At 42.1% G+C, this 20292-nt stretch overlaps 1 protein-coding gene across 2 annotated transcripts in view; it reads left to right on the top strand.

The window, feature by feature from the left end:
• The window catches only part of LOC311058034 (protein kinase C epsilon type-like), a 98112-nt gene that overhangs the window by 68429 nt on the left and 9391 nt on the right, over positions 1–20292 (top strand). For both annotated transcript variants that reach the window (XR_014602022.1, XM_084075309.1), the window contains exon 11: positions 2642–2796. Coding sequence is in view for 1 of the 2 variants with exons in the window: in XM_084075309.1 (XP_083931435.1) it covers positions 2642–2796 (155 nt within the window). In the remaining variant the exon portion in view is untranslated. The remainder of the gene's footprint in view (positions 1–2641; positions 2797–20292) is intronic.

The following is a 20292-nucleotide window of genomic DNA, read 5'->3' as shown; positions in this document are numbered from 1 at the left end:
AGATTCCAAGATTACTTCACCGTCATGCTTTGCAGCTGCTCATGAGCTGTGAGAGTTATGAGTTAAAATGATCAAAGATGAACTGAAAGCCACAGGTAAAGTACAGTACAAGCAGAATGAATCATGTTTCAACAGGGTGTCCTTATGCGGTAATGATCAAAAACAAACAACCCATCGTAAGCTGCCGGTGCTGAATGACTGCAAATCCTTTTGTTTACATATAAAATGAGTAGGTGATATGCGAGTTCTTCAAAATGATGATTGAATTTAGTAGAAGCAGTAAATGGTGCATTTATAGCGATTTTATCTGAAGCGCTTAACATTCAAACATTCACAGCGCTAACAGTGGAGGTACTGTAACTATGGAAGGCATTAGCTTGCTGCTAAGCAGCAAGCTACTGTATATGCTTCGATGATTTTGATTTATATTAGGATACATTTGCGCAAAGATGAAACGGAAGTGGGGAGGATTGAGGCTTCACATCCACTTTATCGCTTGATAATATTTGAAAATTGTGGGATGCAACAGTCTGGCTTGTGAGACTAGGTTTATCTAGTTCTAGACTCATAGTATTTATACTTTCTGTTATTAATCAACCCATACAAATGTGCAGATTAGTGAACAGAAAACCAAAGACTATTAGCTAGCTCTGTGTCCCCCAGGGGGCTATACTAGGCCCCCTATGTTTTTCCTCTCTATACCAAATCTCTTAGCCGAAAATAGTCGGTTACTTATGTAGCAGGGCTATGTAAAGCAATGACTACGCCACCCACACATACAGTATAGGAGTGCGGGATCCTTTAAACACATTAACCATATACTGTATATAGATATATAGGACTGAACAAGGTAAGGTTCCCCAGAAAGGTACGGGTTCAGAATGAACAGAACCAGAGGCTGATGTATCAAATGTGTCAAGTTTATTCAAACCGTTGGTATCAAAAATAGTCAGGTTAAAATACAGAAAGTTAGAAAGCGGTTAGTATTACTGGGAGTTCTGCAAAGGGACTAAACCCAAGAGGCAAAGGGGCAATAAGGGTAAGGGCTTCGGGGCCTACTTGGGCCTCTAAACTAAATATACAGAAATTAAACAAATCAAATCCAAATAATGCAAAACCAAAAGCAAATAAAGTAAATAAGCAAATCAAAACAAAATACAAATACGCAAAATCAAACTAACATCAAAGTAATCAAAGTAACATGCAATTCTACTTAATGGCCCAGTATAGCTCTGTCCTCAGTCAACTCTATTGCACACAGTCCAATAGCAAAAACCCAGTCTAAACAGTATACAGTATATGGCACGGTGGGAAAAACAGTGATGGTTAGTTCAGCTCCTACAAAAATCAAATAATAAAGCATTAGACCAACCCTCCAACAATTCATCCCAGACATTAAACCCCTATAGCAAGATGACAAAATACAGCAAAATAACAAACATACCCAATGAGTCAATATATGCCCATGGCTCCCATTGTCGATATAGGCACAGCCACAGGGTACTGCTGCTCAAAGGACCTGGAGGCTGGAAATACAGATATATATTAGTATAATTAACAACAGGGCTAATATTGTCAGCCTATCTAAACTCTTATATATATACTATTGCTACAATGAGTTATAAAAACCTTGTCATTTGTTTCAGATTGTCTTACCGAAAGTCTGTATCCCTCATGCCTCCATGTCTCTCTCACAAACACTCAAGCCAGGCTTCTGGCTAGACAGGAGGCCACAAACCTGGCCAACCCGTCTTTATGCACTTTCCTTAAAGGGCCAGTGCTACACTTAGATCTGCTATTTTCACAGAATGTTCACCCCAGAATAGGGATGCTAGGGTTCATTTGGTTAATATATCCTATATAAGGTATTAACTAATTTTCAACATAGGGGTGGTACTATTGTATGTAGCCTATATAGTCTCAGTCTCAACCAGGCCACTTCCTGTTATGATGGAAAAATCAAGCCAGTTTAAAGTCCAGGACATGACATAATGTCAGTATTCACCTATACACCGCTAAACACTCCTCACCTACGTGAACCCTGAGGGTTGCTCTCTCAGGGTAACAATGGCTCAGAGGGATTACAGCTAGGGTCTCTTATATAGAGAGCTGTTTATATCCGACCATCCCACCTCCCTCCCTCTACCCCTCTCTCTCTCACTTAAGTTCAATCTGATTTCCTATATGAAGGAAACATGCTGGAATTCAGGAAGAGGACCATTTTCCCTGAGCGACCATTAACGATGCCTAGAGAATAGGGCCTAGAGGGTGGGGTAGAGAGAGAGAGAGAGAGAGAGAGAGAGAGAGAGAGAGAGAGAGAGAGAGAGAGAGAGAGAGAGAGAGAGAGAGTGTGTGCACATGTGTGGACAGAGGAAGGGGCCATAGGGGTGTGGAGAAGGGTTTCAAGACAATCAACATCATTGCCCCTATAGTTCTGCATTTTGTTTCATAAACAGAGGCAAGACTATGTTGGCAATAATAAAATATTTACAGTTGCTGTTCAAGGCATCAACCCACCTTTACAATCAGCTGAATGTATACAATCCTCAATAGTGGTATTTTAGAGAGAAAGACTACTCATCCAGGTGTGCAACATAATTATGCCCAATTTCGCTCTTTCTTTCTGCCCCTCTTTTCCCAGGATCGGTTGTTCTTCGTGATGGAGTATGTGAACGGTGGAGACCTGATGTTCCAGATTCAAAGGTCGAGAAAGTTTGACGAAGCACGATCCCGTTTCTATGCAGCCGAGGTCACATCGGCACTGATGTTTCTTCACCACCACGGAGTCATATACAGGTAACCATGCCAACAATGTTAGCCTTGGGATAACCCCTGTCGTTAGCAACGATAGCTTCTGAATTACTATTACGGTTAAAATGTTGGTATTTAGCAGAGACTCTTATATGACTTAGGAATTGCAAGATTACCATTAATGATGTACATAACTATGAATACATACAGTAGGTAATGGTTAAAGATCTTGTACTCAAAAACATTGTTAAAAAGTTAAACCAGACTAAGAGCCTAAGCAGCCCCTAGAGACTGTGCTGCTCCTTACATCCGAATCCATTGTGATTTGAACCAATCAGCAGAAAAGAATAGTAAAATGTAAAATGAAATCAACAACCTAGAAACTGCCTTTAAAAACAACAAGAACGTCCTCAGCAAGTTTAATGGCAATCTAGTTTGTTGTTCGGGATGTTGTGTGGACTGGTAGTCCAACGTTTCCATCCCTAGAGCCCTACAGCAAATTTGGTTAAAAATATATAGCTCTCATTTGTATTCTTTGTTTTTATTATATATATTCAGCGTGCTTTCTTTTTAGGTATAACCAGTATATTCCTCCCACCATCTGCTTGCCAAAATCATCTAATTGTGTGTTCAGAGATGCCCTTCTGCACACCACTGTTGTACTGAGCCGATATTTGTGTACTTTGTGGCCTTCCTTTTAGCTTAAACAGTCTGACCACCCTCCTCTGATCTCTCACTAACAAGGCAGAATTCCTATTTTTGTGTTCTGTTGTTTTGTTTATCACACAATTCTCTGTAAATGTAGCTGTTTCTGACATCATGGAACCACCATGTCTGGCACCAGCCTTGCACCTTGTCCATTCTAATGTTTAGTCGAACAGTAGCTGAACCACTTGACCCTGTCTCCTTGCTTATACTGTGTTACATGATTTTCTGTTTGATGGAACAGGATGTTTGTGTTAACGGGCTACAGCACCTAATAAATAATAATGTCAGCTAAGGATATGATTTTTATATATTAGGACATAACTAACACTCATTTTGTCCTAATGAATCTAACCTCATTTGACTCACAGACCTTTTTATTTATATTATATCAGTGTAGTCTTATCTTAGTCAGTGTGTGCCCTTTCACAACACTCTTGTAGTCACAAACTGAGACAGAGCTTGACAGTTCTCCAACCAAATCAGTAATATTTTTTACTGCTTTTTTTCTCTCCTTTCTTTTTCAACCATTATTCTTTGGCAGTTTTTGCTTTATTAGATAATAGATTGTAGAGAGAAGGGAGACATTACAAGAGTCAGATTCGAAGTAGGGTCCTCGCGACTCACAAGGCCTATGTATTCTAAGCATTAACTGGCCGAGCCACCAGTTAAATCTGTATTGGCTCAGATTATTGTGATAATCAACACTGTCAACAGCCACTAGGTACACTGTGCAAACCATTGCACATTGCATGATTAATAGTCTTCCCAGATTTTTATAATGTGGCCATCTCTAGGACTAAAACCCTGACATACAGTATTTTGTAAAATATGAGAGGTTTTCAGACTTTTCTTCAAATATCCTCTAATGCAAGGGAGGCAATTTTGTTTCCTAATGAATAAAAAATATAATTAGAAGCACGTGCTGGTAGTGAAATTGGTTTCTACTGTACCACCTGAATATATTAAGCAGAAACATTGGTCTGGAGCATTCAGGATTGAGTTACAGTAGCACAGCTTGCCAAGTCTAAAAGGATATCTGTGTTTATGACCAGGAAGCAATAATTGCTGGTCATCAATCTAGGAAGGATTATAATATACAAAACATATGAAGGCTGAATGTTTATTGGAAAAAAATGACATTGTGATATCAAAATAATGCGCGCACACACACACACACACACACACACACACACACACACACACACACACACACACACACACACACACACACACACACACACACACACACACACACACACACACACACACACACACACACACACACACACACACACACACACATCCAGAGCAGAACCTCTGGCCCAACTTTTTCACATTGGCCTTTTATAGCACCATCAGGGGGCAAGATTTTGCAAAAAAAACATTACTACATATTTTGTCCAAACATCACGCAAATCGGTACACACTATACACAGTATCTCTACAGTCGTTAAACAAAACAGTTTTTTCAGATTTGTCTGATTGGCTAAGATTGGCTTCCATGAAATTTTGCACGCAGAATTCCCACTAAGCCGAGGAAGAAATGCCACTTGAAATTTTCAATCGATCTGTGTAGAACTTTGTATGTGCACTCCCTAGAGGCCAAGGAAAAACCTTTGCCCTGCATTTTTCACATCTGCCTTTATAGCGCCACCAGGAGGCCAACTTATGTAAAACACATTTTTTATATTACTCCTTCAGATTGTATCCAAATTCCATGCAGATCGGTACACATAATCTCTAGTCATGTGATCAAGACGGATCTGTTAGATTTTTCATATTCCATCTTGATTGGCTAAGATTGACATCCAAAGTTTGCAGGAGTGGCCTGCAAAACTTTGCACGCAAATTAAATCTTCTTTATTGACACATTTTTGCCCCAAACCACCAACACTCCTTAAAACAAGACTAGGCAAGCCTAGTTAAGCCAGACCCGAGCACATGCCATGCCAGTGGGGTTTGTATGAAACACTGGAGGGCTTAATTTGAAACTACGGATACAGGAAGTGGTGAACTCGGCCAGTGTAGTGTGGGTGGCAGCCAATCAGATTGTTCAATGTGATAGGGTAGCAACCACATAGCAACCATTTCCTCTATGGAAACTTATTTATTTATTTATTTAACAGGGACAATGCACATTGATCAACATGTCAGTTATTCACGTTCATGTAAATGAGCCAGAGTTGGCTAATTTTCATCTGTAGTCCCTGAGCAGGCTTTTAAAAAAAGTGGTATAGTTATCCATACAAAAAGAGACATCATCGTCAACAATACAAAACAAGTAGACATAGTACAGAAGACAGAACAAATACAGTAAAAAAAACCCTGCAGAATATTGTACTTGTGAAATTATGTCCTAAATATCGCATCAGTGACACGGTCCTGCAGATTCCTCCTCTACAACATCAGGAGGATTCGCCCCTTCCTCACGGAGAAGGCAGCCCAGGTGCTCATCCAGGCTCTTGTCATCTCCCGCCTGGACTACTGCAACTCCCTCCTTGCTGGTGCTCCGGCATCTGCCATCAGACCTTTGGAGCTTGTTCAGAAAGCTGCGGCTCGTCTGGTGTTCAACCGACCCAAGTTCTCCCACACAACTATCCTTCTCTGTTCTCTACACTGGCTCCTCGTAGCGGCTCGCATCCAGTTTAAAACCCTGGTGCTAGCCTATAGGGTAGTGAAAGGAACAGCTCCTTCTTACCTCCGGGCTATGGTTGATGCCTACACCCCTGCCCGACCACTTCGGTCGGCCACCTCGAGGCGACTGATTGCCTCGTCGCTCAAGGGTCCTTCTGGCCGATCTACACGGTCACAACTTTTTTCTGTTCTGGCCCCACAGTGGTGGAATGAACTCCCCACTGATGTCAGGACAGCAGAGTCACTGCCCATCTTTCGCCGCAGGCTGAAAACCTACCTCTTCAGGAAACACTACCCTTCCTCTTCGCCTTGCCTACTTGTTGTTAACTAGTTGTACGAACTCTTGTTTTATTGGATCTTGTTTATTCGATACACTTATTTGTTTTAGGTCTTGCTCATTTGATTTTCCTATTTTGTCTCATCTGTTTATGAAAGTAGGTAGCTGATATATTGCACTTTTACTTTAGTGCTAGTTATACTCTTGGTTGCTTGTTTTAGAATAGAATGCACTTAATGCTTCTGGTGATTAGTAGTTTCGTTCCCTACCTATGTTGAATGCACTTATTGTAAGTCGCTTTGGATAAAAGCTTCTGCTAAATGACTGTAATGTAATGTGTGTCAGTGCATAATTGTGCAATGCTCATTCAGCTAGCGACATGGCAGTGATTCAGAGAAGGCAGAGAGATCAGCCTTTATGTCGTGGTTTGTGGAGGTATTCACAAATCACATTATTTTGAATTTCTTGGTTAAAGGAGTCAGAACATGAATGCAAATCAAGTGTGTGTGCAGGTTTGATTTTGAAGCATCTCCAAGCCAAGCACTAGCCTGGTAAACCCCCCCTTCCGGAAATCTCAGGGGGGGGGGGTTTACCAGGCTAGTCAAGCACAGCTCCACAACACTCGTGGCCACTCAGGTAGGCGTACTCTTGATGAGAAACAGTGCAGAAAATTACCTGGTGACGTATGATGACGTGTCAATGTTGTCAGTTACTGGGAAGTCGGATGTCAAGAACTTCCACAGAAATTGGAAGATTAGAATCTCAAGGGAAATTGTACCGTGCATGGTTGAGTCACCATAATTAGGAAATGTTCCCATAATCAATCGCATGTGTCTGCTTGCTAAAACATATGTTGCAATGAATCAGTTAACATGAGTTTAATATGGAAGGTTAAGAGAACAGAATAAGGGCAACCATGGGAAAGGAATAGATCAGTGGTTCTCAATCTTTTTTGAGCTCTGGACCACTAGCATATCTCAGTTAAATAATGACTGTTAAGGGCTTGATTTAATTCACCTCGAATTAACAAATTAAATTAAGCCCTTAACAGTCAATATTTCATTTCAAGCTTTTCCCCCTATACCACGCCCATATCCCCCCTTCCAACACCACCCCCATATCCACCATCCCAACACAACAGTGGTCCCCAGGTTGATTCTCAGTCAGGGTGGTGGTCCCTGTTTCATAATCAGTTGAAAACCCCTGGACTGGGCTATGCAATGCCGATAGAGTCAATAAACGTACAGTAGGCTTGTTAAGTAGCCTACTCTCCCTCTGGTCAATATAGCAACATGCACAAGACATTGCAAAGGGGTTTACATTTTAATGTCAGTAGTCAGAAGTCTTGTAACTTAACAAGTTACTTTTAAAAGTAACTTTACCCAACATCCAAGTGACATGGAGTCATATTAGCCGGCCCATGGGTCTGGCAAAAAAATCATTTGGTGTCCAATGTGACATGTTATGATAGGAGCATAAGATTTGATACTTTGGGAGTTTCGGTAATGACCACCCTGGATCCCAGAGCTGCATCCACTTTAACTGGTGAAATATTCTCCATTGATTCCCAGCAAATAAAATAAGTCAGTCAGGTGACACTCGGGTACAGTACTGTATCAGGGGCGGCCATAGCTGAATGGTTAGTGAGCCCGCCTAGGGAGCCAGAGGCCCTGGTTGCCCCAGGTTCGATTCCAGGCCAGGTCAGCATATGTGTCGATGAAATGAAATTTGTCCCTGAGCAAGACTCTTAACCCCTAATTGCTCACAGGTTCTCATTGGAAACAAGACCGCAAGGACTTTCATGAACGACCTGTTAAAAGGAATTATCCTTATGTGTCAGCTGCAGGGCCAGATACCTTACTGTCCTCTTTCATGAATTCCTGCTAATATTTCTGTGTCCCTTACAGACATAATATCATTGTCAGCTAACAGCAAACATATGACCTGCCACCACAAAGCAGCTGCAGCCCAAATCATAACACCATTGTAACCGATTGTGGACTTATGCAAAGTTAGCCTTGCTTTGTACCAGAAATAACTTTTAGGCAACAGTTCTGTATCTTTTTATTTACAGTTTTATTTCTTGCCATTTTATGCTTTAGTTCAGACAGGTCAGTGTAGAATTACAGGAAACCAGGGCACAAAGAGAGGACAGACAAGAGAGAATTCATATGAGAATGTTTGAATTTGTGTGTGTGTGTGTGTGTGTGTGTGTGTGTGTGTGTGTGTGTGTGTGTGTGTGTGTGTGTGTGTGTGTGTGTGTGATTGTATGTTTATTTTAACTGACTTTCCGGGTAAGATGAACCGACCCTTTGGATTGAGTCATCACAGATAAATAATGCCACGAACGCATGGACGCACGCACGCACGCACGCACGCACGCACGCACGCACGCACGCACGCACGCACGCACGCACGCACACGCGCGCACACACACACACACACACACACACACACACACACAGGCGTGATACAACACATGTGAAGAGTGTGTCATGTCCTAACCAGAAAGAGAAAGGTCAGTGGTGTAACTGACTAAGTTGACTTTTTCGATTCTGAGCTTCAATGTTTTTTTTTCTGTTTCTCAATTCTTCTTTGTTTCTTAATTTCTTTCTATTATATCTTTCTTTCCGAAATTGTACTGTTTTTTTACTTTGAAAGAACTTACTGTTTTCTTGGTTAATTTATTTATTTGATTGCTATTGCTTGTTTGTCTTTATTAATTTCTACCGTTTTTCCTTCTTTTTTTTTCTCTTTTTTTTTGCTTTTTCACATCTTTTTTTCGTTAGCATCTTCTGGCTTTATGTCTCTCTCCCTCTCTCTCTCTGTCTCTCTCTCTCTCAGTCTCTCTCTCTCTCTCTCTCTCTCTGTGGAACAGGAAAACTGCAGAGACTGGGGTCTGATCTTATTGTCGTTCACTATCAAAGCTGTTCTGCCTACGTGCTCTTGGAGCAACAAATGTCCAGCCTCCCTGGTGCCTGCTACATCAGTACACATAGTCACATACACGCGCGCACACACACACACACACACACACACACACACACACACACACACACACACACACACACACACACACACACACACACACACACACACACACACACACACACACACACACACACACACACACACACACACACACACACACACACACACACACACACAGTTGCACACTCTAGCTTTCGCTATGTCTCTCTCTCTCCCTCTCTCTCTCTCTCTCTTTCTTTCTCTCTCTCTCTCTCTCTCTCTCTCTCTCTCTCTCACACACACACACACACACACACACACACACACACACACACAGCTGCGCTCGCTCGCTCGCTCGCGCGCGCGTGTGTGTGGGTGCGTGGGTGTGTGTATAAATACATGCAGATTAAATACTAATTATGAGTTGAAAATTAGCTTTGCCAATTTTAATTAGGATAACCCTTTTTAGATGTCATGAGATGCCCTAAACTTAATAAATGACCCCACATATGAACACTGAATTGTTTTGCTACATCTCTATGTTGATGTAGCCAAAATAAGGTGGGAAGCCACTTGAATGCTTTATGGCTCACAATAGCACATCAATAGAAAAGCACATAATGGACATAGAAGACATATTATGGTAAATGGTCTGCATTTCTATTCACCTTATTCCTGGCCACAGATAGGGGAGGGGTTTTCCTTGCCATGTCTGCTTATAATAAGCAACTTTGGGCTTGTTTTTAAAGTGTAGTTGCTTATTTGGTCTTGCTTCCTAATGTTTCTTAAACCAGTGGTTCCCACATTTTTTCAAGGACGCCCCAGATTATGTATTTGTCCGCAGACCCCCATCTGAACATTTTCCGAATATTCTTTTGGAAAATAGCTGATCTACAATCTCACGACGTGTCACGACGTGTCGCGATGTGACGCGTCGTGAGCTTGTTGATCTGCTATTTTCAAATAGCCATCGTAAAACCTAGTTGCTTCTTTTGGGCTTGTTTTCATAGACCTGTTCACTTGTTTCTCTTGCGAAATCTGGCAACGCATTGATTACCTGCACTACACCTGCAGCCAATTATTACGGAAATGACCAGATATTGAACTAAAATAAGTGCTCCTTGGAGCACAGGTCTCCGCCAGGTAAGGTTGTTTTGTACATAACAGTTTTTTTTAAAAGCATCAGTTTTGGGTTTAAGCTGGGTTAAAGCACCTCTCAGGGCTTGCCTGGTGCCATAGTTATGACTATCACTAGCAAGCAGCAGCTGAGAAGAGAGATAAGCAGGTTTATGTGATGTATAGATGTTGGCAATGTGTGTGCAAATGTTCACAGAAATCACACGCTGCGTTCATGATTTGAGGCATTTTATTCAAAACAGAGCACTGCAAACTTTGGAAGCCAATCTTAGCCAATCAGGATGGAATATGAAAAATCTGAAAGTCCCGTTTCATTTGACTGTAGAGATACTGTGTACAGATTTGCGTGATGTTTGGACAAAATCTGTAGGAGTACTGTCCAAAAAAATGTTTTGCAAAAAGCAGCCTCCTGGTGGCGCTATTACAGGCCGAACTGAAAAAAATGTGGCAGAGGTTCTGCTCTGTCATCCAGGGAGTACGTGTGCACAGTTTCGGCCCAACGGTGGCGGAGATTAGCTGCTCACACACACGGACACATTCACGGACATTAGGTTATTAGTTGAAAATGCACAGACTTGTTCAATGTTTGGCACCAGACCTGGCCCTGTGTCAGTAGAAATATGGTAACCGGGGAGCAAATCGGTACCCAGACGGCTACTCTACCTACTGAAGCACTGCCCCCCATATACAAACTGTACTATTAGTCTTCAGATGCAGTCTAAAGTTAACCATTGATGCATTTCGTGTTTATATTTAGTAACCAAATCACTTTTTTTTTTTTTTTTTGCTAACAGAGATAAGAGTGATAAGTGTTTTGGTTAAGTTTTTGTTGCTGTAGTGACAACCGGCACTTCATTCATGTCTACAGTTAGGCTACCTGCACCCATGATTATATAACTCTCTGGCCATACTTAGCCTAGCCTTGTTTGAATGTTGCAAAATATTTTCTTAGATTTACCCTGCTGGAATCACGTGCTAGTCCTTGCTTTGTCCAGGACTCGTTTTGCAGAGATGTATTACTTTAGATTTTTCAGTTGGCTAATACATAATACCTCTTGTCAACACTGACATGGTTTGCTTTCTCCTTGCTTTCATACCAATGGTATTTTGATACAGTGATTTCACTTTGTCTGGTATTGGCAGGGACTACTGTAGAAACACGCACACACAATTACACAACGACACACACAAGCAAGCACTCACATGTCATCGTGTTCATTTAGGATGAATGTGTTGACTGCTGCTTACAGCTCTTACTTAATGTCTTTATTTGTCTGCCCATCTCTGTACTATATCTCTCTCCCTTCTCTGTTTTTTGCTCCCCTTTCTGACTCTCTATATCTCCCTCTGTCTGTCTTTCTTCCTCTGCGTCTCTCTGTCTTATCTCTTTCTCTGTCTTCCTCTGTGTCCCTCTCTCTGTCTCCTTCTGTCTGTCCGTCCGTCTGTCTGTCTCTCTCTCTCTCTACTCCCTGACCTACTTTGTTGATTGAAAACTGTTATTGTTAACATTATGTCCTGCGTGGCTCATCTCCCTCTTCTTGTCTCTCCAGTCCGACACCTCACTGTTTTCTCTTGGCATGATCCCATTTTATTTTCTCCCAACATTCATTTTATTTATTATAACACCCTTTTGTAATTGTTCATGTCATTATTATATATTTCTCAGCTCTTTTCCACCTACAAGAAGCATCTCTGTGGTGCACAGACCTCTGCCAAAAATGGTGAATAATTTCCTTCTAATCGTTCAGCGGCAAACAGAAAAGGACAATTCAATGAATGTGGATGAGACATTTGCAGTTCAGGATGCTTATTTTAATTAAACCACAACAGCCCCAGTGAACACAACAAATTACTAAAAACTGATTTAGAAGGCATTTGTAGAATCGGCCTTAGGTCTAAATGGATTAAGACACAACTCTTGCCCATCAAAGTTAGTTTGAATCAACATATTACTACAGATATTTAATTCACAAGCAGGGGTGAAAACATGACTTCTGAGGCGGCTGTTGAACTCCTTCTTGAAGACAATTATAATACTAGGAGACAGTACGGTTACCCCTCCTTGTCCTCCTGCTGTGTTGGCAGACGGTTGTACAGACAGTCAGGACTGTAAACAGTAGCATTTGGAAGTCATGTTGTTGACAGTACTGGTTTGAACTGGTGCAAAAGGGATGGGTTGGTGCACGCCTCCACTGCATGCCAAGCTACACACAATATACAGTGATATATTAATCAAATGTTTTTTTTTGGTGCAAAGTTACCCCACTGTTACGGCCCCTTTCAACTTGGCTCGAACACCAAGGGGCTACAACATAAAAGGACAGTCAGGTCTCACACTTGTTTGGAGTATTGTAGCAAACATAAATAATAATGAAACAAAACTGAAACTTAATTAAAGTCCTAAACAAAGTGATGGGCTGGCCAAACTCAAAAGTGGGGAGTCTGGTGAGGCAAGCACTATGTGCCGTAGTCTCACCCAACTCTCATAAACTACTAGAACAACAAAAAAAACTAAACTAACCAGTAAAGAAACAAACGCCGAACAGTACCTATGACCAAGCCCATCACACCTGAAAAAGAATAAAGACAAAATGAACTAAGGAATCACATAACTGCCGTTCTCTGCTGGGGAGATCCTGAGAGGCTGCAAAAGCTCCTCTCTATTAGCTTGGCATAGCCAGACTAATATCACTGCGTCGTAGATATTAGTCTGGAATCTCTGTGTGGAACCTGCATTTCCGAGGGGCAAATAAATAAAATGCCTCTGGTGATAAACCCGCCACATATGTGCATACTGGGCCCTGATTGGTCCCTCACAACTTCAGAGGGAGAGAAATCCAATCTCTATTGAGAGGGGCCAGCCCTAATCTACCAAGGGCAATTTTTTTTTTGCTATGGCAGATTTGTTAGGAAGCAGGCTACCTCTTTATTAACCTCGCGTCACCAGTCTTTCCACCTCGGAGGAAAGTCTGGTATGCGTTACTAAAGACCCATATGATCAGGTCTAGGCCACGCCTACTGAAAAAAAAAAGAAAAAAGAATCCTCTTTCCGGATTGTCGCGATCCGGTTTTGCGGTGCCGCTTTGTTTTGGTTCCCCAATCCCTATTTAAATGGAATAGAATTTCCCCGTGGGATAATACGGATAATACAGACGCTAAATAGTCTCTGGAAAGTACACTCACATTTATATTTAAAAAATAAGCTAAACTACGCCGCATCAAGGATTTTATAGGACGGACCTATTTTGGGGTGAGACGTCTTTCCGGTTTGTCGCGATCCGGTCCGCTCCCGACCGGATCATATACCCGAAAAGGAACGCTGCCCAGGCTACCTCTTTATAGCCTGAGGCCCTAATCAAGCATGCTTGGACAGCAGGGACAGGGAGGGGCAGCCAGAGCAATCACAATGAATACAGCACAGGTGAATGTCTAGCCATGGACCAGAGCAGCAGAGCCAACCAGAAAGGCAGTGTACTGTAGACACTAAAGCAGAGAGCACAGATAAGTATTAGTGAACAATGAGAGAGAGAGAGAGAGAGAGAGAGAGAGAGAGAGAGAGAGAGAGAGAGAGAGAGAGAGAGAGAGAGAGAGAGAGAGAGAGAGAGAAATATAAGTGAAGGTGAGCTCACTGAGCTGTACATGCCAGGAGTTTTACACTGCTGCATCCTACTGAAGGACAATACCCTGCTACTGTATAGAGTAGGCACTGTTTGTTCCTACAAGAAATACATATGTTCAAGCATTGAAAAAAAAAAACACAGTTCATTTACTTGCTTGTTTTAAAAGCAACAGCTGGTAGAGATTTGCACTCTGAGTGCACCTGTATAGTTAATTTCTGCATGGTGGACTGTTGTGGGTTATGAAATTGCAATGAAAAAAGTTTTGTCCCATAAGTACTCTGACAGGAAATCCTTAGCTTTGTTGGTGGGCTTGGAGGAGGCTGATGTAATATGAAAACCATGTAAAAAGTATGCGTCATCTTTATCTTTATCTTTATCTTTACTATCCACTCACACGCCAACAAATGATCTGGGGGTATTCTGAAAGCCCTGAATGTGAATGTGAATCTGAACACACCAATAAAGGCTTGTACACAGCAATATGAGAATACATTTGAGAAACAGATTTGTATATATCTGCAGTTTGATGTGACGATTCATACATAAACCAAATGTTAGCATTAAGAATCTTCAGAGATGTCTTGTCTAATGTTAGTGTGCAATACTGAATTTGTTGCATTTTCTGTATATTTGTCTGTCTATGTAGGCCTATGTGTATGTATATGATATACATATGTGTATGTATAATATGACATTCCCCCAAACCATGATACTATGTGTGCATTAATTACATCTGCCTTCCAGTCCCTAAAATAGAGAGAGAGAGAGAGAGAGAGAGAGAGAGAGAGAGAGAGAGAGAGAGAGAGAGAGAGAGAGAGAGAGAGAGAGAGAGAGAGAGAGAGAGAGAGAGAGAGAGAGAGAGAGAGAGAGAGAGAGTGAGAGTGTGTGTGTGTGTGTGTGTGTGTGTGTGTGTGTGTGTGTGTGCTCGCACGTGCGTGTGTACGTTGCCGCTAACAACGTAATGGAAAAATCACTCAAGATTTACATGAAACACAGGAAATGCCCTCAATTGAGCCTGATTGCTTGTGTGTGTGTGTGTGTGTGTGTGTGTGTGTGTGTGTGTGTGTGTGTGTGTGTGTGTGTGTGTGTGTGTGTGTGTGTGTGTGTGTGTGTGTGTGTGTGTGTGTGTGTGTGTAAATGTTATAAAATACAATAGAAAGGCCATTCCTGACAGCGTTGAGTGTATAGTTCCTGTTTATTGACAGTTGTTGAGTGAAAAGCTTTCCTGCATAAACCATATTTCTAGGAATGTATGTAATAAATTGTACATCAGACAGTGTCCAATGATCACTATCTATCTAGTGGTGAAGAAAAATACCCACACAATGCTTGTTGAAGACAAAGTTAAATTGTCCAAACCAGAATGTCAGTGGTTCTCAAACTTTTTCGTGCCAAGGACCCCCAAATAGACACTTATTAGCCCGCAGACCCCCATTTGAAAAGATAAGCCAGGGACCCTCATAATAGAAGATTTGTACAGCTCTCTAGCAGTGATTTTCAACCATTTTAATTTCAAGGACCCCCAGTTTGACATGCATTAGGGCTACGGACCCCCATTTAATGGCATGTACAGTATGTCTCTGGGACCCCAATTTATATTGTAAAATCAATGTTAATTTAACTCTGAGAGTGTACAAATGGAACCAAATGGGTCCATTTGGTTCCATTTGTACACTCTCAGTGTTACAGACCCATAAGGGTCCATTTGGTCCCTGTCCATCATTTATCTGGGGACCCCCTGGAACCCCCTTAAGTACCCCTGGTACTTTCAGAAACAATGTTCTATGTTACTGTAAGCTAACGTTATGTCACCTTTGATTCCCTCTGTGTTTCAGTATAGCTTATAACATCGTACACGTTGTCTTTCTGTGTCTGTTGTCAGACTACTCTAGGACTAGAAAAAGTGATCTGGTAGATGTTGCAAAATGCTAACAGTCCAGAGGAATTCCCGAGTTACCCAGTTAGCTTTCCTGGCAATAGTGACGAAATACTCTACTTTGTCGACGTGGATGTGTGTCGGCCACGTAATTTGCCCTGGCACTCAAGTTCTTGTTAAACAAGTATCACTAGTGATAAACTAATCTCTCAAGAACAGATTCTGCTCTGCGTTTGAATCTGTCGGGGGGGTTCGTCATATCGCGTACGCACTGGCCTACAATTGGGCGTGCCTTCAGATCAGGAAGCAGGCCGCGCTTTACCCAATCAAATGTAGTGGCCGGGATTTACGTGTCCGCCGATCCTTCCCCACAAGAAACAAACCGAAACTAATTTAACAATAGCGTCCTCGGAGCAGACAAAACCACGGAAAGATATTCACATTTTAACTTGCTCTTTCATCATAGAAACAAGTGGGCTTATAACCAAAACGATCCATGTTCTCTGGGAGAAGTGGTGTTAGTGTTCCGTGTAGAAATATTGTTAGTGGGAATGAAAACATTGTCGCACCAACGGAAGTGAAAGGCTGAAGGCAGACCAAAACCCTGGTTTCCTCGCGCACGTGTGCTACGTCGACTTCCTCCCAGAGCCAACTGAGATAGTAAAAAACAGCAGAGGGCGCTGTTTTTCCTTTTCATTTGGCGATGGGTTCCCAGATTGGTGATAAACAAGGGAAACAAACACCACTAAAGCCTACTTTGTTGCACGCCAGTGCAAACTGAAGCATTTGTACAAGCTCGCAATGCTTTGCGGCATGTTGTGACGCATTGTGAGCTTGTAGATCTGCTATTTTTTGCCACGTGACACGATGCGCAACCAAGTACATATCAGGCATAGCATAGGAGGGAGACAGTGTATGGTAGACACAGGAGATGGCCTTAGCAGTAGTTGATGTGTAGTGCTTTTGGCATTACTCACAACAATACTTTTTGGTGGCATCATTACTCAAGCCGGTTGAAACGCTTCTCTGCCTTCCTATTGAAACAAAACATATTTAGCTAAATAAATATGTGCAATATATTACCCATTAAAATATAATTTTGTTACTCCATTATTGAACACCTGCAACCCATCACAAATGAAATATTGTTGCGGCTCAGTGGCATGTAATACAATGATTAGTGTCGTCGGCTATGAAAATTCAAACGCAAATGTATTACAAATTATCTTCTGTTTATTAGCCTCAGGTGTGCTATTCAAAAGCAATGCAGCGGGGATAAGCTGAGGGCATTTCTGTCTGGGAAAATTTAGGGGGTTTTAGTGAAGGAGTACCACTCGCTCCTCTCAAAACACTTCTCAATGTGCACTTTAGCAAGGCAAATATTATCATGGCATTTTATAGGTCAGTTATAGGTTGATGGCAGTAAGTGAAATGACAAGCCCATTGTAATTCTTAGTGCTTAACCCTCCATTACTATGTACGTAATGATTTCCCACATCTTTCCAAAATACACAGGCCTACAAGTGTACGTATGGATTAAATCTTGTGTGGCTCTAAGCACATTCTCACGTCACCTTGACATTTTTAAATCCCAACTGCTTATAAATTGGGGAACAGCATATTTGAGCCCTGGTTTATATGCACAAATGCCTTTAGTTTACAGGAACACATAGGAATCAAAAAGCTGAGACTTGAACTCAAATTAAGGACATAGCTTTTTAGAAAGCAACCTAATTCAATGATTTACCAAGGACCGACTCCCGAGTGGTTGATAATGTCTATATACTGTATAATGGGAAAGATCCAGCCCAATATGAACTGACGCCAAAGAGAGGTTAAAAGTTAATATGATTCAAAGAGCTCAGAGGTGACAGTGTTTAGTGTGACATGCTGTATTGTTTGAGTGAGCAGATCAGCCTTGAGGCAGGGTAGCCATACAGTATACTACATAGTCATACTTCCTTTTTTTGTTGTTGATATTTTTGATATTGACACATTAAGATTAACAGAACTTTTTCATTTGTCTTTCTTGTCTCTCTCTGACTTAGTCTCTCCCTCTCTGTTTCTCAATTTAAGAAGAAGCTAATTCACCTAAAGCCAGGTCATCACCAGCTCAGTGGCCTGCATGGTGTCAGCCCTGACATTGGGAGATTGTATGTTCATTCCCCGGCCAAATCATACCAAAGACTAAAATGGTGCCCAATGCCTCACTGCTTGGCACTCAGCATGAAGGGTTGGAATGGGGCGACATACAGTACTAGCATCATGTCCAGGGGGTGTACCTGTACATCAATCTGCCTCTCTCTACGGAAACAGGAGATATAGGCTCCTTACCTATGTGCCACATGACTCGGGAACCTTTGGTTCCTTAGTCACTTCACAAGTACAATGCATCCACATAAAATAGAGATACATCTCAATTTCATTAAAAACAGGAATGTGGACTTATTTGAATGCAGTCATACAGTTCTCAAAACCCAAAGAACCTTGGAATAGTGCCCTGTTTTCTTAGTCCCACTCCCGCTGGATTTCTGACCATTCCTGACCGCACCCACAATGGTTTTCATTTGTGACCCTATTCAAAATGTAAGTCTTGCATAATCACGAAATATTATGACCTATAGCCCCGCATTACAAAGAAAAACACAGAATGACAGACAGAGTGAGCAAGAGAGAGAGAAAGACAGACAGACAGACAGACAGACAGACAGACAGACAGACTGTCTCGGCTGGCTCGGCTGGAATTACTGCTTGACATCATGGGTTATTAAATAGATTCATTATGCACACACCTGTTGGGAAGAACGTTTAAAAATGACGTACACCCCTGCATTTAGCCATAAGAAAAATGTGTTCATATCAAGCTAAAACAAAGCGTGACCACACATGCTTCAGATGCTACATCAGGTCTATTGCGGGACAGTGCGGGATTTTCGAGAACCGCATTTCTTTTGATTTATTCTTTACTGCTCATTCCAGCCCACAGGTATTTAAAACCGCCCACTTTGGGTCCTGCTGGACAGCACGTGGTAGAGTCAGACATTAAGGCTAAAAGGATAACACAAAAAAGTCCTGGGGACATGTTTCCATTGTGGGATCCCAATGCAGGGCTCTACTGTGAATCATCCTGCTCACAGGATGTTTGTTTGTTTGCTTGTGTTTTGGTAGGTTTTTGCCATTGGGTAGTGTTTTAATTCATGTATCTCTCCATTTCTATCTGTAACTTCCTTTATCTGCGAAGGCCTTGGTGATGCTACATGAAGTTATGATGTTCTCCCACTGCATTGAGGATTTGGTAACACAGCTCAGCCTTAGTGTGAATCAGAGGTTAGAGGGACAGCAAGAGAGACAGATTACAAATAACCATATCAGTGAGCTATCTGGAGGAACAGCAAAACAGCAACAACAAACAGGAATTAGGAGTCCTCCTTTGTGAGGCAGGAGAGGACAGAAGACGACGTGACTGCAGGGACAGAGAGAGAGAGAGAGAGAGAGAGCAAGCAGTGTGATATGAAAGGGCTTCAACATTAGCTTTGAACAGATGAAGATCGCTCCGTTGTTTTGATCAGATTGCGGTAATCCCTTTAAATGTAAGCCTTTAGTCCCTGATGTTGCAGACATGATGCCACGTTGACTGGCCAATGCTGCGTTTACGTACCAGAAATATCACAGCAAAGTGCGGTCGGACAGAATGCAATTCAACCAATAGCTGGAGTGGCTGCTCCAAAATGTGGCGACTGCCTTTTCTTTGGGGCGTGCTAAAAGAACAGAACAGTTGCATAAGCCTATACTCTAGACACAAACACACGAAAACACACACGAAAACACACACACACACACACACACACACACACACACACACACACACACACACACACACACACACACACACACACACACACACACACACACACACAATCCCCTCACTCGCTGGCTTGTCGGGGCGGTGGTGTTTTTGAAAACACCTCAGGCTGAATGGGAGAGTGGAAGAGATGTTGACATTTTTGCAGCAGTCAACCATCAAGCCCCAAGCGGCTGTGTTCATGGCCTGCCGTGTCATCTCTCAACACCAGCACTCTTATCTCTTTGACTGTTCTCTTACCCCTCTCTCTCTCTCTGTCTTTCTGTCTCTCTCTCTCTCTCTCGCTCTCTCTCTCTCTCTGTCTCTCTCTCTCTCTCTCTCTCTCTCTCTCTCTCTCTCTCTCTCTCCTGCCCCATGGAAAAATTCCCACTGTCACCCTCCCACTTTCTTTTTTCTTTCCTCCGAGTAGAACGTTCACTCTCGCTGCACTTTTAACCCCAACCTTCTATCCCCCACC

This window comes from Gymnoscopelus microlampas (genome assembly GCF_963454915.1).
Source record: "Gymnoscopelus microlampas genome assembly, chromosome: 13".
NCBI lineage: Eukaryota > Metazoa > Chordata > Actinopteri > Myctophiformes > Myctophidae > Gymnoscopelus > Gymnoscopelus microlampas.
Note: the sequence above shows the minus strand (reverse complement) of the source record. Positions and strands in the feature narration are given on the sequence as shown.